The sequence below is a fragment of the Peromyscus eremicus genome, chromosome 1 (assembly GCF_949786415.1).
Source record: "Peromyscus eremicus chromosome 1, PerEre_H2_v1, whole genome shotgun sequence".
Lineage (NCBI taxonomy): Eukaryota > Metazoa > Chordata > Mammalia > Rodentia > Cricetidae > Peromyscus > Peromyscus eremicus.
In genome coordinates, this window is record NC_081416.1 from 35,125,837 (window position 1) to 35,145,195 (window position 19,359).

General features: G+C 41.5%; 1 protein-coding gene across 1 annotated transcript; it reads left to right on the top strand.

Annotated features, from left to right (window-relative positions):
* The first annotated feature begins 580 nt into the window (after positions 1–580).
* LOC131896712 (MICOS complex subunit Mic10-like) lies at positions 581–1,067 on the top strand. Its single transcript, XM_059247474.1, has one exon. The coding sequence runs from the start codon at positions 628–630 to the stop codon at positions 856–858; it is 231 nt and encodes a 76-aa protein (XP_059103457.1). The 5' UTR covers positions 581–627; the 3' UTR covers positions 859–1,067.
* The last annotated feature ends 18,292 nt before the right edge of the window (positions 1,068–19,359 follow it).

Below are 19,359 nucleotides of genomic sequence, written 5' to 3' on the forward strand. Positions count from 1 at the left end.
GCGAGGCTAATCGGCCTACTGTTGTAAATGTGTTCATCGCTGTAATGCCCTTGACTCTGTCACACTGGCCCTGTTTAGAGTTTTACTTTGTTTCTACCAGTGTTATCGGTTCACTGTATCTTAGAGCCAGGGTTGATATTCAGTCTCTCTGGCGTTGCTGCACCTTAGGTTGCTGTGGGCAAAGCCAAGAGCGCGGTCTGTGCTGTCACTTGTCAATCATGGCTCAGCTGGGTCCTGAGGCGGTTGTAGAAGCTCTAACTATGAACACTGAAAACTCAAATTTTTGCCATTTGACCCATTGAAACTCACAATTCTGTCAAACCAGATATTTGATTGTGCTTAGGCAGAGGGCAATGCTAGAAATCTGTTTTGTTGTTGCTGAAGCAGACAAGTTTATAGAGTATTTGTGGTTTGATGGAAACAGTTTTCACTTGGAAACCGGCCTTTCCATCCACTTCTGTTATCTTAATGAAGACCCTGATACTCGAAGCTTCAACTTTGTCAAACAGTCCACTTTCTAGTTATTTAAAAAGAAGAAAGAAAATTACAGGGATAAGAGGGAGGGAGATAAGAGAGTCGGAGCACGGGGCCCGGCCGTGAGGAGCACTGGAGTTACCGGAGGGGAACATGTCGGAGTCCGACCTGGGCAGAAAGTGGGGCCGGTGCATGGCCGACGCGGTGGTGAAGCTAGGGACCGGTTTTGGACTAGGAGTTGTTTTCTCTCTCACCTTCTTTAAAAGAAGAATGTGGCCGTTGGCCTTCAGTTCTGGCGTGGGATTGGGGATGGCCTACTCCAACTGTCAGCAGGACCTGCAGGCCCCGTATCTTCTACATGGAAAATATGTCAAAGAGCAGTGACTTATGCTGAGACCATCCCAGTGGGAGGAAAGAGAAACCGTGCTTATTCCTCAGGAATGCTGACGTGCCCTGGAGTGCGCTGACGTCCTAGGACTGTGCCATCAGCAACGCTTCCAACTCCAGCCACTGTTCATGTGTTTGAAACCAAGTCTGTTTCTTTTGTATTTTCTCTTTGGAAATTGTAAGGAGGTGATCTCAAATAAATTAAAAATCGGGGAAAAAAGAGGGAGATAAGAGAGGATGTGTGGGAGACAAAATGATCAAAATATCTTATACAGATATGGAATTGTCAAATAGTAAAATTAACCAATGGAAAATTAAAAAGTTAAAGATAATGTAACAACAAAAGGGAAAGGAAGGGAAGAAGGAAAGAAAGGAGGAAGGGAGGGAGAGAGGGAGGGAAAGAGGGAGGGAGGGAGGGAGGGAGGGAGGGAGGGAGGGAGGGAGGGAGGAGGGAGGGAAAGAGGGAGGGAGGGAGGAGGGAGGGAGGGAGGAGGGAGGGAGAGAGGGAGAGAGGGAAGGAGGGAGGGAAGGAGGGAGGGAGGAAGAAAACCCAGAACTCTCTCTCTCTCTCTCTCTCTCTCTCTCTCTCTCTCTCTCTCTCTCTCTCTCTCTCTCTTACTTACCCCACACCAGCAGAGGAGAGAAACCCTGACAGCAGTGAGACAGGCCCATGGTTAGTTAGATCAGATGAGCTCATGACTGCAGAAGCACATTTACTAAGTTTAAATTCGTGACAAATTCAGAAGGTTGAGTGTAAAGGCAGCTCACACGAGTCAGCTGAAAATGAGTTGTATATACAGTCATCTGTGATGACTGATTCCTTAAAGTCCCTGTTACATGCCAACCTTCTAGAGCAAGTGTCTTGTCATCCACTATACTTTTGAATGGTAATTTTAATTCATTATTTCAATAAAAAGATGTTCAGTGGAACCGATACAAAGAATATTTTAAAAATTGAAAGTATCTTTTTCTTCAAGCCCCACAGGCTCAACTTCCAGATAAGCAAGTCATACAGGTGAGTTTTAACTTAATGTTACCAGTCATTAACACTTAGTACTTTGTTATGGATCAGATATGGTTGTAAACATGTTGTACATTAATTACGGTCAAAGCTCACAGGCTATGCCTCAAATAGTACCACTTACCTTGTTTTGTACTTGAGCAAACCAAGGATCAGAGAAAAGGAGATATTTTTCCAGTGTCACAGGCACTTGAGTTTGGGCAGTTTGGCTCCCAAGTTCATGTCACAACAATGAAACTTGGTAGCTTCCCAACCAAGTGCTGTACACAGTTCTGTGTGATTTTAGCGCATGGGGTAATATGTCACTCACTTGACCAGTTCCCAATTAATGAGACTTTTTTGTCTCCTTTTGTTTTTAATTATTAAAGATAAATGATAAAAAATAACACTGCAAAATTCAACTGTATTGGGCAGCTCTGTGTTCTTGTGTAAGTCTGTCTACGGGTAAATGTCTAGAGGTGCGTAGTTATTAGATATGCATGCTTTTTACTAAGACCACCAAGCCGCCTTCCACACTGAAGAACCATTTTCACCCGAAGTCTGTAAGCCACGAGAAACTCTAAGAGAACCTGTAACTTCGGTAAGCCTCCATTGTTTTCTTCCACTCTCTTTTCTTATGCGTGGCTCTGCTGTTGGACAAGGCATTTTACCACACGTCAAGCACATTTGGGGAAATGTGCTCACGTTTCTACGAGGTCTAACTCCGCTCAGAGGGGATGAGCAGGCAGATGGTACCTCTTGGCTTGTGCTGCCCGGCACCCTGAGGCCATGAAAGAACTACAGTGAGGCTGGTTCACCTGGCCTCAGCCTGATCTATGCTGACAGCTTTATTGGCTCTCAAACATTTATCCAGCCAGAACTTTTAAACCAATCCAAGGTTTCATTTATTTTTACTCTGGGGAGAGAAGAGAAATGGGAATTGTGCTGAGGGAAACTCCACAGAGAGGTGACCCCACCCACCCCATCCTTTCCTTGCAGACTTCTTACAAAATGGAATTCATCCTTTCTTTCCAGTTGTGGGCCTTTTTCCCACCAGTGTTTCTCTGAAGCTATTGGTGTGTGGAAAGTGCATTGCTGGTGGGAAATGACCGAGCTCATTTAATTGGTCTCTATTTAACGCTTTCATGAATTATTTGCTTTGTGAAAGAAAAGTATTGAGCAAGACAGTGTCTTGGATTCTTTTCCAGCTGCTGGGATAAAATGCTCTGACAAAAAGCAGCTTGAGGAAGGAAATGTTTATTTGAGTTCACAGTTCTAGGTGAAGTCCATCCTGGCAGGGAAGTCGTGACAGCGGGAGCTTGAAGCAGGCAGTCATACCTCATCCAAAGTCAGAAACCACGAGCAAGGTGTTGAATGCGTGCTACTCGGTTTCCTTTCTCCACGTATACAGGTCAGGGTCCCAGTGGGAATGGCACCTCCCGTAGTGGGTGGGCCTTCCTACCTTAATTAATGTAATCAAGAGAATCTCCCCTAGGCATGTTTAGAGGCCTGCCTCCCAAGGTTCTAGATCCTGTCAAGTTGATGATCAACACTAGCCACCAAGTGTATGATACCTGCATCTGAAAAACTTGCCATCTTTGCCAGCTTTCCTAGGAATGGAGGGTGGAGAAAATGGGTTCCACTTGCGTAGGTGTGGATTTAGAGCAGTAAGGAAACATGTAAAGGGACTTTCAGAAGGAATGTTACCCTTTCTTTATTGATGAGAACACTAAATATTAAGCAAATGAAGTGACTTGCCAGTGTTTACTCAGTCACCAGAGAGGAAGTCATACCTCAAACTTCTGCTTACAAAACTCCAGTGTCCTCCCCTGTACCAGTGTGTGTTCTGCAGGCCTAATGGCTTAACTATTGTGGGTTCCCAGGACCTTTTACATTATACGTTGACCTCTGCTGTATACTATGGACACATGGAAATACTGAGTGAAATGGAGCAAAACTATTCTGCATATACAAATAATATATACATACACACATACATACATACACACATATATCATGGAGCAAAACTATTCTGCATATACATATACAAATAATACACACACACACACACACACACACACACACACACACACACACACACATTTGAATAAGGACTTTTTCTAGACGCCTCTGTGGAGTCCATCATGGGACTGGGAGGGATGTGAGCTGGCTCGTCTCCACCCAGCCTCCTCCCTTGGTCCCCAAGTGGACAGGCAGCTGCTCTCAGAGCTTGGCACTGCTCTCAGCTCCAGGCGGTAGTGGGCTCGCTTTCTGGCCTACGCTCCCCATTACACACACTTCACCTTTCCGCTCTCAGGCAGAGGCTCCTTGGCTGCACCAGTCTGCTGTCAGCAGGTGGCCTGCTGGTCCCAAAAGCTTTCTGCATGATTTACTGTGTGCATTTTCTGCACACTGAAACTTGGCATGCTCCCCGCCACACACACTTCCTCTACCCCGCTCTCTCTTACGTATTCCATGTTCCCGCAGAAGTCTTCCAGATTCTTGTTGAGGATATTGGACCAAAGCCAGGCTTTCCTCAAAGACTCAGCTATAAGATGGAATGCCTCATCTGCTTATCCAAATAAAGCATCTTATATATAGTCACTTACCAGCTTCATGGACCTCCATCCTTGACTCTATCTAGCCCCTGAATGAGCTCCTCATAGCATCTCATTACCCTAGAGTCTTTTACAGCTCTTCTCCTATTCAGAATAATGAATGCATTCCATAGGTGGCTAGTAAATTCCTTCAAGATAGGACACCAGCTTGCCTACCCAGTCCTTCTCCACACACGTCCCCCTTCCTCTATCATTCTAACACAGGGCTCTGGGTCCCACTTGCTTTCTCCTTCATCTTTGCCTTTCAAGATGCTATTCCCTGTCCCTTCTCTACTGTCAACAAGTAATTTGAGTGTCAGCCCCACTGGGAAGCTTTACCATGATTCTATTCCCTTTCCTATTCTTCTACATAGCCCCAAGAGTTCTTGCATACAACCTTTCAACACACTGAAGAGTATCTGCCCTTCACTGTAGCTATTTAATGCATTTGCAGTTAGATTCTGGGTCTTTCCACAGTGCCCAGTTTCATAATTTCCAGCATATAATATCAAAACTTTATATTACAATTCTATTTGTGGGTATAATACAAACATTTGTGAAACATGTACAAGAATGTTAATAATTAGAGATGGAGGGATGGCTCAGCAGTTAAGAGCACCAGGTGCTCTTCTAGAGGACCCAAGTTCAATTCCCAGCACCCACATCAGGCTGCTCACAACTGTCTCTAGCTCCAACTCCATAGGATCCAACACCCTCTTCTGACCTCCACAGGCACCCACACACAAGTGGCAGCCCCCTCCACACACATGCACACACAAATAAAAATAATTTTAAAAATCTTTTAAAATGTTCAACTTCATTTGAATTAGTTCCAAACTAGAGGTTATGTATAGTGGAATAGATAGAAAGTCATAACCTTTGAAATAAGTAAAACTTCCATGACAATGAGTGGTTTACAACTACATGATGCTAAGTGAAATAAACCAGACATAAAAGAGTCATCAGCATTTAATCAGCTCATGTAAGGCATGCAGAAGTCATCGCCTATAATGTTAGAAATCATGACAGTGGTTACATGATAAGGGGGCAACTGTGACTCCAATAATGTTCTCTTTCTTGATCTAGATGCAGGATACATGGGCATTTTCATGCTGTCAAAATGCTAAATATTTGTATAATTGTGTTGGTGCACATATCGGGATCTTCTACTTCAATAAACACTTTGATTTGGAAATATCCTTTGTGAGAAGCACATTTCTCTTTGGGGTTCACGTCTGAGTCAGCAATGAAGAGCGTGATCTAGACTCCAGGGAATCACCAGTGTGAGTGATGTGCTTGTCCCACTCAAAATGCCAACATGTGGCAGAAAGGAAAATTAAAAACAAAACAAAACAAAGTGCTCTTTTTGGACAGAATGTAGCATTTGTTTAAAAAAAATATGATGTTCAATTATGGCAGCAGGTATTCTGTGCATGGTTTGATATCACATCTTGAATTTCAGCAAGTTCAAAGGAGATCTGGAATTTCACTCTGTTATTGTCATCCTCCAGCTTTGAAGTGTCCGTCAACAATAGCACGAGTTTGTGGGCCCGCACACATCAGTCACATCTCCTGCAGACCTGGTTGGTTCACACTCTACCCCTGTGGTTGAAAATGAGTAAGGTTGTGATTTGTTACCCAAGTGACGTCTTTGAGCTGGTAAGTTGTTTTTCCTCCAAATTTTTTGAAGTCTGGAAGTAAAAGACTCCAGGACATTTTTTCTTCTCTTAAATGAGAGAGAGAGAGAGAGAGAGAGAGAGAGAGAGAGAGAGAGAGAGAGAGAGAGAGAGAGAGCGCCTGGAAATCCTCGTCTTGGCATCGGTGTCAGCCGTTGTGGTTGTGGCTTTTCTGCAGCCCACACCCTGGACCCGGTCCAACCCTTGCTGCAGGGTTTCTCCTTCACCTTCCTAATAAAGGCTGTTCAGTACCAGCACAGATGGGAATTCTGATCCACCTTCTCAGTTCGTTTTGCCTGCATTTTCTTTACTAAGGCCCTCACTGCCCAAAATAGAATCAGATTTTCTTTCTTTCTTTCTTTCTTTTCTTTAATTTGGAAGTCACCGTGTGTAATTTGAAATTTAATGGTAGAGTAAACAGGGTGTATTTAGCTTCCCTTAAATTGCCACACCCCAAGTAATTTCCCCCATGGGTTAGAAGGTAGATCAGTGGTACTTAAGAATACTTGGCAATCTCTCAAAACCCATCACTGGATGGTTTCAAGGGATGGTTGGAAGGCCCATCCTGAATCAGGAAATGGATGTTGACCGTGTTGGGGTTGACAAGGAAGGGGAGGACATGAGCCTTTGCCTGGACTGATACTTCCAGTCTCCTTCATGAATCCTCTGTTCTTGTGAATTCTCCTCCTGAGGAAACATCCCCCTTTTCTCTGAAAATTCTTATTAGGCTTCCACCAAGACCATTTCACATGTCCTTCTCTGCCACACTGAATTTTATCCATCCTTCAAGGTCTAACTCACATTTCACATCATCTGGGAAGACTTCCCCAGGTGGCTTGACCTAGAAGTGTTTTTCCCATTGTCTAAACAACCAGAGCCCCTGATTGCTGGACTCTCTGATGCTCCCCACACGTCAGATAATTTACAGCAGTGCTATGCAATGAAACAACAGAGTAACTGAATACCTGGTAATTATGTGTTAGGTGCTAGTCTCTACAGATGTATATAGTCAGGCTCTGTCCAATGAGACCATGAGGTAGGTTGTATCAGTTTCCCCATTTTGCAGATAAGGCTCAAGGCCCACAGAGATCTCACATCTCCTTAACCAGATTAGAAGCTCCATTTACCACCCCCTTGGTTTACTGATTTACATTTTTCACAGCACAGGTTACAAGGCCTTGGTGGTTGGAAATTACTCAACCAATACTTGTTCAATTAAGCATCTGTGTGCTTAATGGAACGTAAGACTGTGAGAAGAGGATTTAAGAAATATTTCTGACTCTCAGATATGCTACCTTTCCACTTTTGTCAACATAAGGACTACAGTGGAGTGGGTGGGGTAGATAAAATCCAGAATAACAGCAATGAAGCCCTAGTTGCTATGTAGTGTATCCCAGGCCTTTTGGGAAGTAATGGACATTCATATGCTCTCTTGATCTCAGCTATTTTTCCCTGTGAAAGGATCATAATTTTACGAAGGCAAACAAAATCTTGGATTCATCATTACCAAAAAACTGTATGCCTTATAAATCCTTCTTTGGGAGCGAGTTCCAAATGTTTACAGTGAAAATGGACACACACTCAATTATGGCACCCATATCCTATCAGATGAGGACAACAGGCCATCCAGATGAAGCAACCATAAATATTGATAAATATTGTATCAAACTCTTACATAATCGTTTGCTTATGTGTGCACATGTGTGCACACGCGCGGGGCAGGCGGGGGAGTGCTACTGCATGTGGAGGTCAGAGTTCACCACAGGCTGTCTTCTTTGTCTCCTCGCCTTACTTTTTAAGACATACTGTCTCAATGAACCTAGAGCTCGCTGATTCGGCTAGGCTGACAGGCCATAAGCTGCAGGGGTAGCATTAGGGTTAATCCACCTGCCTCCAGCCCCACAGTGCTGTGGTGAGCAGGCATAGGCCAGTGCCCTCAACTTTTTATGCAGATACCGGGGGTCCAAATTCAGGTCCTCACGCTTGTACCATGGGCACGTTAATGGCTGAGCCATGTCCCCATCCCCATCAGCAAACAGTTGCTTGTTCTACTTCTTTGCCTCGCCAATCTCATAGGCTGAGGAGGAGAAGAGCAGGTTCCTTTTCAGGAAGCAGCAAACTGTTGAGGGCAGTGTGCAGGTGAGGTGGTTTTGACCTATTCAGATGTGTCCACTGCAAATTCCAGAAAAATCTATGAATTCTCTTTCCCATAGTCATGGTTCCGTGCTTTCTACTCAGGTGAGTTATCCTTCTCCCTTCAACTACATGCTAGATAGGTGTTGCAGAATATCACCTATGGCATTCTGGAATTCTTCTCCCTTCAACTACATGCCATATCCGTGTTGCAGAATAGTGCCTACAAACAGGCTGTAGAACCAGAGCGCCCAGGAATAATAATAACCTTTGGGACACCCAGTACTATAGAAGATCTGGTTCTTTGTAAATTGAATTTCCAGTAGAGAAAATGAGATCCAAACTCCTTTCCATGATTTATGATGCTTTTTACAACCCAGACTCAACTTGCTTTTCCAGACCTAATTTATCACCTTTCTTTTCAGCGTCTTCAGACTTCATTCAAACCAGACTAGACAGGGTTCTGTGGTGATGCTCAGGGCTTCCACTCCCTGAGCTGCCATGGATGTTTCCGACATTTCCATCTTCTCTCCCCCATCACCTCTGGAATCCTCTGCATAGAAGGTCTTGAAGGATGTCTTCTTTCTTGTGATTCCCATCCAATTCCATGTAACAATTAATCTTTTCATTACTAGAGTCCGAGGGATACCTTGATTATAATATGTTTTATTAGTCTAGTTTACTTTTTTTGTTTTTTTAGCTTCTCTGATTTCTCTGCCAAACTGTGTGCTCCTCCAGGGTGGGGTGTGTCTTAAGTAAATGTTGTCTCTGTATTCCAGTTTTGAGAACACACTCTGATCTGCATCTATTTCACCAACTTTTTTTTTAATGGAGTGTTTCCTGCACTGAAAAATCAAGTAAGAACAATTCCCACTTTGGGATTCTAAGTAGAAACAAAAACCAAGACAAAACATGAGCTACTCCACAGGGACCTAAGTTTGCTTGCACTGACCTCTGGACCCACCTGGTGCTGCGGGTGCTGCGTGGGTCTCTCGATGCAGCTCAGGGTAGAGCGGGGCTAGCAAATGAGCTGCATCACAAACACATCACTGGGAACTCCTTTCTTTTTTTCTACTGCAGCATTTCTCAGATTTGCAACGCTCAAAAGGACCCTGTACATAGAGGCTACCACTTCTTCCAGATGTGTTCTCTTATCTGTGTAATATTTATCATGCCAAAGAACTTTGTGAAAGCATCTGGCATGTAGGGGCTTCCTTCTTCCACCAACAGAAGGTTTTAGTCCTTGATGTAACCAGAACAATCAGGCCAGGGGCTTTGACAGTGTTACAGTAGAGGTAAAAGGACAGTCGAAGGCAGGGAGAAATGCCAGCTACTTCTCTGAATGGCCAAATAGAAGTTGGACTTAAGAAAAAGAACCATTAATTAAATTCCATTGTCATAGAAAGATCTATGTGGATGGAAGTAGCTGTAAAATTGAGCAAATCTGATCTTGTTTGGGGACTGACAGACTTTTTTATCCATCACAACAGTGTGAATAGCCTGAGCCACATGACTGCAAAAGTATGACAATATTGCCATAGACAGAGTTTTGAAAATGCTTAGGGGAATAGAAGAAACATTTTGGATCTAAAGAGCAGAAATGGTATTTGAAAGCTTCTTTCTATCCAGTTGCTGACTATACATTAACCAGCCCAACAGCACCAATGCCTTTACTGGAAGCAGATACTAATCTTGATGAGAACTGGCATCATTTTATAACATTGATCTCAAGGGATGCATTTATAACAGTTTTAGGTAAAGGACAACAGACTATTCTATAGTACTAGAAAGTCCTTAGATTCTGAGGAGTTGGGGTTCTTAAACTGCCACCTTAGATGGCTTCATCCCATGTCCCAGGGTGCATCCTTTCTCTGTCACATCCCTGGCTTTAGAACATGAGACTTAGTCAGGCATGGTAGTGGCACACGCCTTTAATCCCAGCACTCGGGGCAGAGACAAGTGGATCTCTGTGAGTTTGAGGCTAGCCTGGTCTACAAAGTGACTTCCAGGACAGCCAAGGCTATTACACAGAGAAACCCTGTCTTAAAAAAGAGAAAACCAACACAAACAAACAAACAAAAAAAAAAGGAAAGAAGAGAAAAGAATGGGCTTAGCAGATAGAATATTCATCAGTTATGTAAGAGGAAATGAGTTCAAATCCCCGGAACTCACCTGAACTCACACATGTCACGTGTGTGTGGTATCCTACCTATAATTCCAGCTTCAGAGGGCAGACACAGGATAGCTGGAGCAAGCTGGCTAGCAAGACTAGCCATATCAATGAGTTTTGGGTTTGGTTGAGAGACCCTGCCACAAGAATAAGATGAAAGAGTGACTAGTAACATGATTACACACACACACACACACACACACACACACACACACACACACACACATACACAAAAAGGAAAAAGAAAATTATATGAGGTTTCGTGGAGCATCCAAGTAAAGCTTTCTTTAATTTTTTTATATTTATTTATTTTATATTCTGTGTCCATTTTGCCTGCATGTATGAATGTGGACCACATTTATACCCAGTGCCCATAGAGGTCAGAGAGGGCATAATATCCCCTGTAACCAGAGTTATAGATTGTTGTGGGGCACTATATCAATTCATATCATTCACACCTGTTCCTTTGCAAGAACTACAAGTGTTCTTAAGCTCCAAGCCATCTCCACAGCCCCAATTTAAGCCTTCTTTTCAATTCAACTCTCATGATCAGATCCTGCATCTGATTTTCAGGCAAATCTGCCTTCTGCTTACTGTAGCAAAGGCCCCTCTGAGTGCCCTCAAAGAGGCTCTTGGTGCTCTGGATTAACGTTTGCTTAGGCCTATAACTTCCCAGCCCTGGTTATTATCATTTGTATCCCATCTTTCAAGTTTTGATGAATTTTTGAATGCTTGTATCTTTTCCTTCTTAGTCACTGGTGAGTTTCTTAGTAATCAGAGATGTTGCAGTGTGTCTGAACACACCAGTAACCCATATTCCTCCTATAGTGTAGTGTCACTCTAGGAGGTTCAACACCCAATTCTAGAAGCATTGGCTATATTTTATGGTAAAAAGTAATTTTTACTTCAAAGTCAAGATAAAATACCAGGGGATACTCAAGTATATGTACATACAGACATATGTATGTATGTATGTATGTATGTATGTATGTGTATATATATATATATATATTCTTGTTTATGGGCAGAATGATACATTCAATAAATAAATTCTCAATGGCTTCTGGCATGCAGCAATATAGTTGAAGCTCTTAAACCAATGCTTTTATCAAAATGTTTTTTCTCTTCTTTCTTTTCCTTCTCCTCCTATTCTTCCTCCTCATTCTCGCTTCCATTTCTTCTCCCTTCTTCCTCTTCCTCCTTCTTCCTCCTCCTCCCCCTTCTCTCCTTTCCACCCCTCTTCACACACAGCTCTCACTATGTAGTTCAAACTTGCTTGGAATTCCCTTTGTAACTCAGTCTGGTAACAAAGTTGGGATCTTTTTGCCTTGACTTCCACTTGCTAAGATTATAGTCACACACCACCATACCCAGTTTACATTCTGCATTGCCTTCCTTATAATGACTCATTAAAAAGAATGGTCATCTCTATTTTAGTAGGGCTTTTTTTCCCTTTTTACTATACTTCAACTTTCTTTGCCAATACTCTTTTGGGTAAATGAGCCTATTAGTACATATGTCAAGGCTCTACCAAAAATAATTTTTGTATCATTTGACCACTTCTTTTTTTTTAATCTCTCTGTCCTCAAAATACCAGAATTGGCTTGATATTCAAATTAGGAGATCAGAATTCCAAACCCACATTGTTACTTATTGTTTCTGCATACTTTGGTAATTACTCTCTGAACCTTCTTTTCCTAACATCTCAAATACAGGTAAGAAAAATGTATACTTGATAGCATCCTAACACACCCTGTTCATGTGCCTTCTACCACGCATGCCCACATCTCTTCCTTGCCATGATTCTTTGTGGCTTTTTCTTACTGCCAGAAAGACTCATCCTACCACTCTTCTAGTGGCTGGCTTCCCATGCCTCAGTTCTCAGCTCAGCTGGAACTTTCCTTAAATCTGAGAAGTTCTTTTGTATCCTAGCTAAAGTAACTTATCTTATGAACTTCAATGACCCCAAACACAATATTCTTCAAGATATACATAACACACTGAGATTATTTTATATGTGAATATAAAACATTGTGTTTGTGTATCCAGCTAGGGCTAGACCTTTAAAAAGGCAATGTAGATGCAGAGCTTGGCATAAAATAGAATCTTAATAAATGTTATTAGTTAAGCAAAGGTCTCAGTTTACTTCATTGAGCTTGACTGTGTTCATGTAGAATATGTGGAAAACAATTAAATTATATTGTTGTTTGTACTATAGCCCAGACACAAATAGTTCACAATTTTAAAAGTGTTCTTTTGGTCAGTCACTTGATACTAAACCAAAATATTATTCTTTCTATGAATTGCATGGATTTTAATATATACTAATGCTTCAAATGTTTATGCTTATAATTATTGCATATTTTCTCAATTATGTCAGATATATTAGCTTAAGTAAATGAATTGTGGGTATAATTTGAATTGTGAAAAAAATAGCACAATTTGAGAACTCTCAATATATAAACAATTATATATAAAGTGAAAAATAACCTTTCCCTTTTCTATCAACCAAAAATTTTAAGTTTCCTTGATAATCGAGTTAAGTGGGAAAGGGCAGTATGACCTCGGACACTTCTGCACTGTCAGTCACAGAAGTGCCTGTCAGCTTTGAGCCCTGTCTTAACTGATCATGGGATGGGTACGAGGATGGGCCACTTGCAACCATGACATGCTGTGTACTTAATATCAGAAAAACACAAGAAATGGAATCTAGGAGCCGCTTGGCACTGTACAGCCTTCGGAAGGAAGCAGACCTCATAAGGCCACAGCATCACTTACAGTCCATTTTCTTCTCAGCCATCTGGCACATCAAATCAAGAAGGTTCAGATTTTGAATTGCAAATTGATACCCCAAAACATGTTGCTATGACACATAGAGCTAAGGCAAGAGGAATTAGTCTAATAGTAAGATTGTTAGAAGAAATTTGGCCCAATGCTTCTACGCATAGAGTGAAGGGAACTTATACTGAAAACCTTTTCCAGAAACAAAATCTTTTGTAACTGCAATTCCCCTATGACACTGTTATGATAGCATGTTCAAGAGTCATCATGGGGAACTATGAAATGAGAATGTTGGTCTCTAAAACTTAGGAAATTGCTGAGATTAGTTGCAGGTCCATCTTCCTGTGATAATGTGCTGGCTCTTGCAGGTACACGCTGACCTCTAGCTCTTTATCAGTTTTCCGAAGCTGCATCTCCTAGGGTGCTTCTGTTGGAATATAGAGGCAGGCTGTAACTGAAGAACTCAGCTGGTGGAACCCTGTGGACTTTCGTCACTTTTCACTTCACTTGGGGTCAAGATAAGAAAGAACACAACACGGTTTATATTTTCAGTACCTTCAATGTGTAGGTTATACTACATGTATTAATTTATCCCACTGAGCCATTTCTGTCCCACTCTATGATTTTTTTAAGTGACAAGGGAACTCAGACAACCACCACCAGGGCCATGTCAGGTGACAACTGTAGCGGAGTGTGGATGCAAACCCATCTCAACCACACAGCAAGTACTCACGCACGTCACAATCTCTGCCTTTTGTTTACGTCTCTGTTAAATGTCAACCTTCTTTCCTCATTTACCACAAGGCCAATTTGATTGACATAGAGAGAATGCTTCCTAGTTCGGAATCTAAATTGAGCTCCACAAAGAGTTTCAGGGTTCATCGTACCACCTGTAAACATTTCTAACCGGGGTATTATCAGGTATTCTCACTGAGTCTCCTTCCATCAGTGATGATGGTCAGGACGTAAAGTTGGATTATGGTGGAGACTGTACCCTGAAGCCTGCTGTGGCAGAAACTCTCGTCAGTGGTAGCTGCTCTCAGAAGTGGCAGCTCTCACCAGGTGGATGTCTCATTGTCTCTTTTCTCCTCTCAATGCAACCTCTTGGCAACAAGGCAAACCACAGTCCTTCATGGGCTCCTCAGCCTTAGGCAGCTTTGTATCACAATTTTGTGCTGCCCCTTCAGGAACGGTTTGCATTACCTGAGATTAGGAAGTGTTCAGCCTCCTCTTCATGTCTAATGAACGTTATTCCCCTATAGAAATTGGAATAAAGAAACACTTACTGTCTTCTGGAAGTACCTGAATTAAGGTTTATAAGGATAAGGCAGGAAAATCTCAGAATCCCCCTTCTCGGGCATAGGCGCATCTAAATAAATTAATATCCAAGGAGACGTCAACCTTTGTTTCAGTAATTCTAAATAGTCAAAAAAAAGGAGTGTGTTGGAAGAAAACACTTCAGATTTCATGTAATTATTACATATCACCACTCCCCAGCTAACACGGCATGAAGCAGAGACAAACCTCCCCACTGATGTCTGGTTGAAGTGAAGATCCATGAGATATAGGGAGTAGGGTGCTATTCTTTATAAGTTAGAGCTTTACTAAAAAAAAATTTATAATATTAAGCCTACAAGGCCAAATTTTCCTCTGAATTCCACTGGACCACTCATCTGTCATTAGGCTATGCTGTCTCAGAATCATCCCCTAATGTGTGTAGAGAATGTATTAGTAATGGTGGGATGGGTTTCTTGGAAACAGGTATCTTGTTGAATCATCTGTATTTTCTAATACAGTGAATTTCTAGGCAGGGGTGCTCTATAAATATTCCTTAGCTAATTAAATCAGATGCTGGGTTACCTATGAAATAAAACCATCTCTTACTGTGCTAGTTTCGCAGACATAAGATATGATACAAAGTAGCTTTATTAAGACCTGTCTCGTTACTGAGTGTGAAGCATTTTGACCCTTAAGATCATTCCAATGTATGAGCATTATAGAAAATGCATGTAATCACTGACTCTTCAGTCCCCTCACTCTCTATTTAATGCTCCACTGCAATTTAATATCCAAATCTTAGAATTTATTTAAGAAGTCAAACCACATTAAAGCCCCATCACTCCACCTACCTTTCTAATTAATGAGTCACAGCACAAATGAAGCAAGTTTTCAGTTAATGAGCTACAAACAAATCTATCTGTAGATACTAATTACCACTAATATCCAAATTAGTTACACCCCAGGTTTATTCTCTCTGAATTTACATTAATTTGTCTCCTTTCCCCCAATCAGTTAAGTCTCATCTAAAGATAATTGTAGAGATGTGACTTCCAGGATGGAGTGTGTAGAATGCCACTTTTAACGGGTGACATCATTAAGTAAAACCAAGCCGGTAATTATTTAACGTCTGTGTACGTGGCTGAAGGCCATACAGAAATGAAGAAACATTTATTCAAGCTATTCAAGCAAATCCACATGGTCAATTAATGTAGACAAGGGCAGTGTGAACACATGAGGAGGAAAGAAATGCTTCTTCAATAAATGGCTCCAGGCAAACTGGATGTCCACATGCAAAATGAAATGGAAATTGGATGCTTGTCTTCAATAAGGATAACTCCAAAGAGAGTAAAGATAAGCAGGTGAGATCTAAAACCAGAAAACCCTTAGAATTAGGTAGAGTAAAGCCCCCTGACATCGGACTTGGCAATGGGTTTTCTCTAGAACACCCGAAGTCCAGGCAACAAAAGCAAAAACAAAATTGGACTGTGTCAAACTACAAAGCTTCTGCACAGGAAAGGAAATCCTAACAAAATGGAAAGACAACCCACAGAATGGGGGGAGAACATTTGTAAGTCATTTATGTGATAAGAAGCTAATATTCAAGAAATAGAAACAACTTCTGCAAGTCAACAACAAAAAATTGAATTTATAAATGGGCGAAGGAGGCCTAAAAGACAAATGTCTCATGGTTTTACTAATGTGTAGAGGCTAAAGTAGCTGAAATCAAGGTGTAGAAATCAAAACAGTTGAGCCAGGTGGTGAGGGAGAAGAGGAAAAGCACAAAAAAAATTAACTATAATGCCTTTGCCAGGTATGGTGGCGCATGCCTTTAATCCCAGTCCTGGGGAGGCAGAGGCAGGCAAGTCTCTGAGTTCAAGGCCAGCCTGGTCTACAGAGTGAGTTCCAGGACAGCTAGGGCCACCCAGAGGAAACTCTGTCTCAGAAAAATAAATAAAAACAACTGTGTTATAGGATATTTGGATCACACTCTGACATTCCCAAGACTGACAATGAAGTTTTCCTTGAATCAGAGGGTGGAGTTAGCTACTAGCTGACCAAAATTAGCCACAGAGGTTTTGGAGGACATATAGAGAGGCACAGGAAGTAGTCGGGAGGGTTTTAGAAAGATTCTTGGCCCTTTTTTGGATGGAGGAACGAGAGAGAGAGGAGGTCGCTTCGCTGCTGTTTCTCTGATCAATTAGGTGCTTACCCCAATATCTGACTCCTAAGTTTTTAATGATAAATAATAATTAGATAAATGCTTCACAACTGTTATGAGGAACCAAGAAATGTAGAGGAGGGGTGAGAAGAAATAGGCTAACAAATGCAGCCAGATAATTTATAGTAGTACAATGATTACAGTCAAAATATTGTATGGTAGAATTCAACAAAGCTTGACAAGAGAATTTCTAATGTTCTCACCACAAATAAATGATAAGTACTGGAGATGGCAAATAGCATAAATGTCTTGAGCTAATAATGATACAATGTATAAATGTACTGAATCATAACACTTTACTCCTTAAAGCTATGTAATTACTGCCAGTCAGTAAGTAAATAAGAATGTTTCAAAATCAAAAGGAGCAAAGTAGATAGACTTTTTTTCCCCAAATAAGATTTACATACAAATGACCAATATACACATAAAGAGAAGTGTCCAAAATCGCTAATCATTACAGAAATGCAAATTAATACAAAGTGGCTTATCACTTCACTGGTCAAAACAGCTACCCCTCCCATCCCCCACACACACACACAAAGAAAGAAGATGACACACTCACAAATTGGAGCGAATGTGGGGAAAGGGAGCCCTTGATACCACTGGTGCAGATCCTAGCGAGTGCCGCACCTATGCAAAACTATTCAGGGGTTTCTCAAAAAAAGTCGTTAGAACTACCATATGGTACAGCCATATGCTGAGGAGATAACCAAAGTTAATGCAATCATGTCAAAGAATACCTGCACTCATGTTCACCACTGCACATTTACAGCAGCCAGTGTAGAGAAGCCAAGGATGTGCTGATAGTGTATGTGCAGTGGGTTACCATTCTATCATAGAGAAACACGCGCAGGAAACTAGGGAACATTATAGACTAAATGAAGAAACCACAGCAAAGGCCAAACTGGGCAATGCTGTTCACATGTGGAATTTGAAGAGGTAAAACTAGAGTATAATAGTGGCTGCCAGAGCTGAAGGGTGAGGAGAATTGGAAAACATCCACCAAAGGGCACACAATGTTTCTGTGTCAGTGTGAACAGGTTCTGGGGATGTCATTTAAAACAGGGGTGGTAGTGGATATATTGATTAATGTGATAATCTTGTGATGCATGTGTTTATCAAACCAGCACATTCTATACTTTGAATATACAGATTATTAAGACTTACTGATGACATTTAACCTTCAGTCCACTCTGTCTCACCCTTTACCCCTCCCTCAACATGCTGGGAGCTCTATTCTAAAGGAAGCTCTCTCCCACAAAGCACCCAAGTGCTACTGAATCTCTCTAGGATGAATAAACAGCCAGCATTTTCCAGCCACCTGTTCAGAGACCAGTTTCCAGATTGGTGTGGTCAAGACATCAAGGTCTTCTTTGATGGGTGATGTCATTCTGAATGCTGTGAACATGTGTTCCTCTGATGTTCCTCTGATTGGTTGATAAATAAAATGCTGATTGGCCAGTAGCCAGGCAAGAAGTATAGGCGGGGTGAACAGATGAGGAGAATGCTGGGAAGATGAAGGGCTGAGTCAGGAGTCACCAGCCAGACACAGAGGAAGCCAGATGTCAAGGCAGAACTGAGAAAAGGTACCAAGCCATGTAGCTAAACATAGATAAGAATTATAGGTTAATTTAAGTGTAAGAGCTAGTCAATAATAAGCCGGAGCTAATGGCCAAGCAGTTATAATTAATATTAAGCTTCTGTATGATTATTTTATAAAAGGCTGCAGGACTGTGGGTGAAAGATTTGTCCTGACCATGGGCCAGGCTGGACACAGAAAGACTTCCTATTATAATTAACTGCCAGACATTCTATAGGACACAGAGAAAACTGACTGAGAGACTCTAGGCCTATGGGCTGAAGATGGATGGATGCCCCAATGTTACAGAGGAACTTTGGATGACTGTCCAGGCAGACAGCTGTCTCTGTCATTCTAGATTTTTGGAAGTTGCTTATAATGCTCTTCCTGTTTACTTAGGTAAAATTATATCCTTCTGGGGTCTTTGATATAGTTGAAGACTAGATAGTTATAATTATAGTTTTTCTTAGTCATAATAAAAGATAAATTAATATAAAACTTTAGACTCACAAATATAGGATAGTATATTTTCTTTAATTTTACAAAATACAAATAGACTAGATGTTGTAACTGTAATTATTGCTTGATAACTGTTTTATTATATGTAATTTTACTATGTTAAAATTAAAACCTTCCTTTTGATAGAAAGAAAGGGGAAATGATGGGTGATGCCATTCTGTATGATGTGAATATGTGTTGCTCTGATTGGTTGATAAATAAAGCTGTTTGGCCAATGGTGAGGCAAAATAGGGTTAGGCAGGACATTCTAACTAGAGAGGAGGAAGGAGAAAGGCAGAACAGAGGAGACACTGCCAGACACTGCCATGAGAAGCAAGATGTAAAGATACTGGTAAGCTACAAGCCACATGGCAAAGTATAGATTTATAGAAATGGGTTAATTTAAGATTTAAGAGCTAGCTAGCAAGAAGCCTGCCATGGCCATAGTTTAAAAATAACATGAGCCTGTGTGTGTTTATTTGGGTCTGAGCAGCTGAGGGACCAGGAAAACTTCAACTACACATCAAGGTCTTCTTTCTTCCACCAGCCCTACTGAGAGCTCCAG

Bases quoted from the DNA above. Each gene is read 5' to 3' on its own strand.
- LOC131896712 (XM_059247474.1), top strand. From the start codon at position 628: ATGTCGGAGTCCGACCTGGGCAGAAAGTGGGGCCGGTGCATGGCCGAC.